Source organism: Nanorana parkeri, unplaced genomic scaffold (genome assembly GCF_000935625.1).
Source record: "Nanorana parkeri isolate BGI_ZX_2015 unplaced genomic scaffold, ASM93562v1 scaffold240, whole genome shotgun sequence".
In the NCBI taxonomy this organism is placed as follows: Eukaryota; Metazoa; Chordata; class Amphibia; order Anura; family Dicroglossidae; genus Nanorana; species Nanorana parkeri.
The window spans coordinates 179787-188156 of record NW_017306508.1 but is presented as its reverse complement, the minus strand read 5'-3'; the positions used below and the strand labels follow the sequence as shown (position 1 = coordinate 188156).

Below are 8370 nucleotides of genomic sequence, written 5' to 3'. Positions count from 1 at the left end.
TATGGAAAAGTCAAGTTGTGGGGGAAGAGAGAGAGAGAGAGAGAGAGAGAGAGAGAGAGAGAGAGAGAGAGAGTTGTTTTTTCAGGATTTCGTCTATTTTTTTCTATCACGACCTGTATTGAAGCTGCCAATACATAGGCCAGTTTGATCAACTGCATTCAGGTGGATGATCCAACTCATGCGCTGCGCATTGCTTGATTACAGGCTACAGGTTGCCACTTGTATGACCAGCTTAAAGGTGCCCATACACGGCACGATTCTCCTAGGAGAATCACGGGAAATCCCGCGATCGTACGATAATCGTGCAGTGTATGGATGGCGTGCGACCGTTTCTACTGTACGGCGCACATCTTCCGTCGAACCAGCAGCCTGGAAAACTGGAGTTAAGGTGCCCATACACTTTACAACCCTCGCAAGACTTTTGTCTTGCGAGGGTTGTAAAGTGTATGGGCACCTTAACTCCAGTTTTCCAGGCTGCTGGTTCGACGGAAGATGTGCGCCGTACAGTAGAAACGGTCGCACGCCATCCATACACTGCACGATTATCGTACGATCGCGGGATTTCCCGTGATTCTCCTAGGAGAATCGTGCCGTGTATGGGCACCTTAACTCCAGTTTTCCAGGCTGCTGGTTCGACGGAAGATGTGCGCCGTACAGTAGAAACGGTCGTCCGCCTTCCATACACTGCACGATTATCGTACGATCGTGGGATTTCCAGATGCAGTGCATGGGCACCTTTAGTGGCCTGCTTGTTCGACAACTGCCGAACCGCACGCGCACACTGCCCGTTTGCAGTCATCGCAAGTACGATCTGCCTGTCCAAGATGGGCAGATCGTACGTTTTTTTAAGTGCATTACAACCCTCGCAAGACAAAAGTCTTGCGAGGGTTGTAAAGTGTATGGCCACCTTTAGGCTGGGTTCACACCTAGACGTATCAAACATGCGCGTTTGTCGCGCGTTTCGTGACGCACGTTTTTACCGCGATTCGCGGTTAAAAAACGCGCGTTTCAGAGGTCTACTTGGCTGTATCCCAATGGAAACGCGCAACAAAAACGCCCCAAAGAAGCTCCTGTACTTCTTTGGGCGTAGGGCGTTTTGTAGCGCGTTCATACGGCCTGTAATACGCCCAGGTGTGAACCATACCCATAGGAAATAATGGGATTTCGGTGATTGAGCGTTTTGCAGAGCGTTCGGACGCGCTACAAAACGCCCAGGTGTGAACCAGGCCTGAAACTGCATAGTGATCATTATATACACACATATATATATCATTTACATATAAACTCTGCACAAGTCCCGCCCATTCTTCTCAGTCTGACAATTTGAACACATTCCTACCCGCTATTCTTCTGCATTCCAGGAAATACACTTTGGATGACCTTCTGACCAATATCATGATTTATTGGGTGTCTGGCTCCATTGTCTCCTCCATGAGGTTCTACAAGGAGAATATTGGAAAAGGAATTGGCAAGGCCGAGCATGACAAGTATGTAATGGGTAGATTGCAAATTGTCTCTGTTAAAGTGAACCTAGCTGAATGTATATTGTTATGTTAAGTGCAGCATGCTAAGTAAGGGAATGTATAACTGTAACACGTCCAGGTTTGTTTAGGCATCATCCAGGGTCATCATCTACTTCCTGGGCGTCGGATCACAGTCATGTAAATCCTGGTGCCTGTACAGATCTTGGCTGTGTTCATAAATGTCTGACACAGATCAGCCCCTGCTGTGACCTCTCATCATGTAATTTGCTGCAAAGTTACAATGTTGCAGTCTGATTACTGGGGGAGAGGAGACTGGGGGAAATGCTTCTCAGCCATCTCAGCCTAGGTGAAGTATATTGACTTAAGTCCTTTGCTACTGCCACTGTATGCCATACAGCATCAGGAACAGGGCACTGTAAGCACAACCCCTCTGCCATATATCCTAGGTTCCGCTGACCAGTGAATAAAGCCAAGGGCGATGAGGATTTTGTCACTTCTGGTTTCAGAGCTGTCATTCTGCAGCCACTCTAGCTGGGGAAGAAAGCTGATCAAGCACGATCTGTGCTTGATCAGCTTCATTTAAGTGCAAAGGTGACATTAAGGGTCTAATTGACCCCTGATGTCTCCTTAAAGAGAACTTGTCACCAATGCAGTCTGGGGGAGAGGAGATACTTCCTGACTGATGACATCAACTCGCCCTAGGCAAAGTCACTGGACTGGAGTTTAAGGACAATTTTCCAATAATAAAAAATGGAGGTTTATTTTAGATAATTATATTTTGTGACATATGGGGAATTTATGTGCGTAGATGTAAAGTTACTGAAAGGTACCCGTTATGTGACATAGGGCCCCGCCACACTCTACTGGGAGGAGTTATATTTCTTTCAGTATATACCTGCACTCTGTAATTTGGTTTCAAAATAACAAATGCAATCAATTAGGGCCGGTTCACACCATATCCAGTGCGTTCTGGCACGGTGGCATGCACTATTTTTGGGCGATCGCACTGCGGGCGGGAGGCATGTCTGTGGTGCCATTGACATGAATGAACGTGGGAGGCATTATGTGATCCAGTGCGTTCCAGCCACTAACCGTAACGCACTGGATATGGTGTAAACTGGCCCTTAAAGGAGAACTTCAGGCAAATAAAAAGCTTACCCTTGCAATGGAGCTAATCCTGCATTGCAAGGGTTAAGTGCTTGTTGTGGTGCACAACAGGGGCTGGAATAAAGCAGAATCAGCTACTTGGTCCCGGCTTCTTAGACTGGTCCCCCGCAGCCTCTTCTTGGGCTTCGGAGGTAAAAGGACCTCTGACGTCATCAGGTCTTCTGCAGGTCCATTGGCTTGCATTAGACGTGAGGACGCCGAGAGACATTCCTTAGCCGGAGCAGAGGGGAAGAAGTGAGCGCTGACTGCCGTGGGTCCGAGGACCGGGTGAGGGTCATTACTCGCCGTCCAGCTTCCTGATCGCATGGGAAGTCAGCTCCATGTTCCCCTACGGCACTGCCGGTCAGAGGAAATCTTCCTCTGACCGGAAGTTCCGGTATCAGGGAAGGCATCGGAGAATTTGAGCGAGTACTCACCCAAGTATCGATACCGATACCAGTATCGGTTTCGGTGCATCCCTAGTTGAAAGGTTTAGCGCTGTAAACACTTTTTTTAGTTAAATTATTATTTTTATAGAAGTAAGTATAGACCAAAAAGAAGGGACAGCTGAATAGGACAGAGGGACAGGGAGATACGATTCCAAACGATGGACAGTTTCTCCAAAGGAGGGACAGTTGGGAGCTATTGGCTGGGAGTATATGCCAAGAATTGAAGTTATGGCAGGGAATGATTGCTGGGACTTGTAGTTGCTTGGGAGTGGGGTGCACAAGGTTATCCATTAAAATATGGTTTCCAAAGCACTCTTCACAAGAAAGATTGTGGCTATTTTACAGTGCACTGAATCCCCCCCCCCCCCTTCTCTTTATCTCTCCCTGCTAATGTCTTGCAGACTCCCCGTCAAGGTCCCCACCGGCATCGCCTCCTTCCCCAACGAGCTGGTGCTTTGTCCTCTCCTGTGGGCCAAGCAGAAGTGCGTCAACATCGTCTCTTTTAATTACATGCCCCGAGGGGGCCACTTTGCTGCCTTTGAAGAGCCAGAACTTCTGGCAAAAGATATCCAACAATTTATAGCGAAAGTGGAACGAAAATAACTGTGGCCTAAATAATGCAATAGAGGAGACAGAGTGCAAAGAGGACCTGTTGTGCATGAAGAACCGGCAACCATAACTTTCATACTGCTGAGTGCTGCTTTAATTTTTTTAAAGAAATGATAGTGAACATGTTCTAGTCATTATCCTGCGGTAGATTGTATTCTGTACCATCATATCAACATTTTTAGGCTCTGCTTTGTGACTTTTAAAAATATAAATCATAAGCTCTTTTCTCGCTTTTTTGGTTTTTGTAATTAAAGGACTTTTGAACAAATGTTTTTTATAGCGTTTTAAACCCAATCATATAAATCTTGTGTAAGCTTTAATGTGTTTAATATCATTTCAAAAGTTGTGTATCTTTTTACGTATGCGGCTTTCATTAAAATACCTGGTCATCCTGCCAAAAGCGTCTTTGTTCAGATACTTCCTGTTATAGGATGACAACGCTCTGTCCCTGTCTCCTTATTGTGCTCCCGTGTTGTCAACCGATCACTTGCGTCCAGGTGCTGCGGCTGGTAATAACCAATCAGACAGACCCTATTTGCATAAGGCGCATAGAAATTATAATTCCATCAAAGCCTGTGACGTACGCTAAGATTTGCATGCAGGGTAGTCCCGCCCACTACTAAATCCATTTCTGCAAAGGAAAGAAAGTGCTAGGCAAACTAGAAGTAAAAAAAGTAGAATTTATGATTATCAGATAGGGAAGTGTTTTGTTTTTTTGTCTAAACAAGCCACTGTGAATGTGTTTCCCCTTTCCTTGGCAGAGTAAATGTAAACTCTTATATTATGCCTTTTAGATGTAGTGTAATGAGGATCGGTCAGGAATGGGCCCTTGTAAGAATATGAACATACACCTTTTTTTTTTCTTTAAATATCTCTTTATTCAATATTTAACAGTTATCCCCTTAAAGGAGAACTATTGGGTTAAGGCTTTTCCCCATAGTTCTCCTTAGGGTAACGGGAGGACACAAACTAGCGTCCTCCCGTCACCCTAAGCTCAGTATAGCTATACTCAGTATACAGCTGTAACTCGCGGTATACTGAGACGCCGCAGCTGAAGCCGATCCCGACAATTATGTTTGGATCCGCCCAGCTGCGTGAGTGACAGCTGGCTCTGCCTATCTAGAGGCAGAGCCAGCTGTACCCGCCCCCTCCCCATCCGCCAGTCAGCGCTGGCGGATCGGAGCGGGGAGGGGGGAATCCAGCCCCTCCCTGTCACGGCATAGAGCCGTGACAGGATCGGGAGGTGAGCGAACGCCGGTATGTGTTGGCTCACCTCCCGATCTACTGAGCCGACCTGTGACAGTCTCATTGTCACAGGTCAGCTAGAACTATGAGGTGAGTGAAAAGCACTCACCTCATAGTTCTCTAAGGACAAAGGCCTTTTTTCATTTTTTGCACCCATGTTATAATCCACATTTTAGGCCTGAAAATTAATTAAAACCTCCAAAAATTTTATATTTTCTGAAAGCCAAAACCCTGTAGAATAAAATGGTGGCAGTTGCAAATTTTTATGTTTGCATTTCAGCGCTGAAACGCATTTGAAAACTCCCAAAACCTACCTTTTGAAAGCAGCGGGGAAACCGCGCTGATCCACAGCCGCCCTGGTGTGAATGGGCTCTAACTTCTGGGCTCTAACTTCTCTAACCTCCTGAACACTGTCCGTTCCTGTCCCAGCAGGAGCTCATCTGACTCCTCTCTGACTTCTGGGGGAGTCCTGCTGACCCCTGAACATGGTCTGTTCCTATTTCCCAGCAGGAGCTAACCCTCCTAGTCAGCATCCTTTCCTGTGCAATCATTGGGTGCTGGTCACTGCTAAACCCTGGACCCAGGACTGGAGCTTTCTTCCCTCCTTACTCTCATTGAAACATCCCAGTTACAGGATCCCAAGCAGAACCCAGACCACCCCCTTGCTTCCTGACACATCTCAGCTCCTCTGGCTGAGAGTCCTGGGTGATCATAACACCCAATTCTACAGTGGGATTGACACACAATATATTGTGATGTTGGGGAGCTCACAGAGCACTCGCACAGAGAGTTTTGCATAAAACAAAAGCCTTTTATTTTCCTCTTGTAGGGCAGCCGAAAACAGTAAACACAAATATGCGCTTATCTTCAGCAAACAAAGTAAACGTCCAAATCTTTGGCACAGATAACAAAAAATGAATGTCTCACCGACTTCCCAGGAATATAAGTCCTGTAACACTGCAGCACAGCAATCCAGCAGGTCTCTCTCACTAGACATAATTGATTCCTTTCTCCTCAACTCCCACACTCCTCTGGAGTTGCTGACCTTTTCAGCTGCTTCCTGTGTCAGGAAGGTTAACCCTCAAGGGGACCACAGTCCAAATAGTGGCAAAATATACCTGCCTTCCACCACCCAGCCTTGCAGGCCCCTACAATATATATACCGTATATATATACACACACACATATATACAGTCATGTGAAAAAGAAAGTACACCTTTTTTGAATTCTATGGTTTTATGTATCATGACATAATAAAAATCATCTGGTCCTTAGCAGGTCCTAAAATTAGGTGACTACAACCTCAGATGAACAAAAACACATGACATATTACACCGTGTCATTATTTATTTTATAAACATAAAGCCAAAATAGAGAAGCCGTGTATGAAAAACTAAGTACACCTTATGATTCAATAGCTTGTAGAGCAACCTTTAGCAGCAATAAGGTGAAGTAATTGTTTTCTGCATGACTTTATTAGTCTCTCTCACATCATTGTGGAGGAATTTTGGCCCACTCTTTGTGATGTCGCTTCAGTTCATTGATGTTAGCAGGCATTTGTTTATGCACAGGTCTCTTAAGGTCTCGCCACAGTATTTCATTCGGGTTGAGGTCTGGACTTTGACTGGGCCATTGCAACACCTCAATTCTTTTCTTTTTCAGCCGTTCTGTTGTAGATTTGCTGGTGTGCTTGGGATCATTGTCCTGTTGCATAAACCAATTTTGGCCAAGCTTTAGCTGTCGGACAGATGGCCTCACATTTGACTCTTGAATACAGAGGAGTTCATGGTCCACTCCAAAGGACCTTGTTCCAAAAGTCTTGTAGTTTGTTCGGATGCATCTTTGCAAACCCAAGCTGTGCTACCATGTTTGGCGGGTGTGTAGCATGTTCGTAAGATAAAAGCCAGACGGGCCGGTGTGCGCAAGCGCACACTGCCCGTTCGGCATTGCGGTCATCGGAAGCCCGCCCCTCAGGGGGCGTGGCTTTCGATCATCGCAAGTACGATCTGCCTGTCCAAGATGGGCAGATCGAACGTTTTTTTAATTACCTTACAACCATTGCAAGACAAAAGTCTTGCGATGGTTGTAAGGTGTGTGCCCAGCATAACCCTTCCCAAATTAATGGGCAGTAACAATTGCTTCTCTAAGATCATTGCTGTCTGATGTCTTGCCTCCTTGGCATTGTGTTAACATACATTTAATGCTCCAGACCAGCAAGCTGCTAAAATTACGGCTTTTATAGAGGTGTTCACACTCGCTGATGATCAATTAATCCAATGGCATTTGATTAGCAGCACCTGGCTGCTGCTTAGCCTCTTAATTCCTATGGAAGCAGTAAGGGGGTACTCAGTTTATCACGCATAACATCTCCATTTTGGTTCTATGTTTTTAAAAGGAATAATGACACAGTGTAATATGTTGTGTGCTGTTGTTCATCTGAGGTTGTATTTACTTAATTTTAAGACCTGCTAAGGACCAGATGATTTGTATTGTCCTGATGCCTAATTACATAGATCTGGCTGATCCTTTGGCTAGCTTCGGCCGCCGGAGCCCTTCGGTTCAGTAGAAGGGCTGCTTTTCACTATAGCCCTACAGCTCTCGAAGTTGGCCGAGCCGAAGGCATATGCTTCGACTCGAGCGAGCCGAAAGGACACCCGAAGCGGTGCGAACGGGCAGCCAAAGGCCGGCCGAAAGCCTCGCAACTGACAGTTGGGGGGAGCCAGCAGTGATCTCACGGCTGGCGTCGCCCAGTTGCAATGACAGATCAGCGCCCCCAGGTTACCTGGGGATGCTGAACTCTCCTTAAACAATGACAACTGTGCTGAGCTGGCTGTGACATCACGGCCAGCTCCGCCCAGTTGTTATTCATTGGCCAGGACCTGCTAGAAGACTTTAGCAGGCCCCAGCTAATAGGAAAGAGTTGGGCAGAGCTAGCTGTCAGTGCTAGCTCCACCCAATTGTTTTTTTTTATTTTTTTTAAACATCTTTATTTTTTTTTAGATTTAACATTTATTTAAATGTTAAAAAAAAAATTCTACTCCCCCCTCCCCCCCCACTTTTTTTAACGGATTTTTTATTCTGCTCGGTACCACAGAGATACCGTTCGGCAGCATTTGGCTATTCACTGCCGTTCAGCCCCTATGAGAATAAGCCGAATGGCAGTGAGTAGCCGGAGATGTGGCTCAGCCGATCCAGATGTTGGGTCGGCTAAGTCGAACGTGTTCTTCACTTCAGCTCAGTCGAACATGCTGAGCATGTTCAGCTGAACCAAAGCAAGCCGATGTACGGCTAATTTCAGCCGATGTACGGCTAATTTCAGCCGATGCATGGCTGAAATTAGCCGTACTGAGCTAAAGTGAATAGCCGAACAGCGTTTGGCTCTGTTCACTTCGGCTCAGTTATTCACTCGGCTGCCTTAAGCAGCTTTGTGAATAACC

At 46.1% G+C, this 8370-nt stretch overlaps 1 protein-coding gene across 1 annotated transcript in view; it reads left to right on the top strand.

Annotated features, from left to right (window-relative positions):
- EPHX1 (epoxide hydrolase 1) overlaps positions 1-3875 on the top strand; it is a 44382-nt gene extending 40507 nt beyond the window's left edge. The window contains exons 8-9 of the mRNA XM_018556501.1: positions 1362-1487; positions 3481-3875. Of these exons, the coding sequence (XP_018412003.1) occupies positions 1362-1487; positions 3481-3682 (328 nt within the window). The 3' untranslated portion in view covers positions 3683-3875. The remainder of the gene's footprint in view (positions 1-1361; positions 1488-3480) is intronic.
- The last annotated feature ends 4495 nt before the right edge of the window (positions 3876-8370 follow it).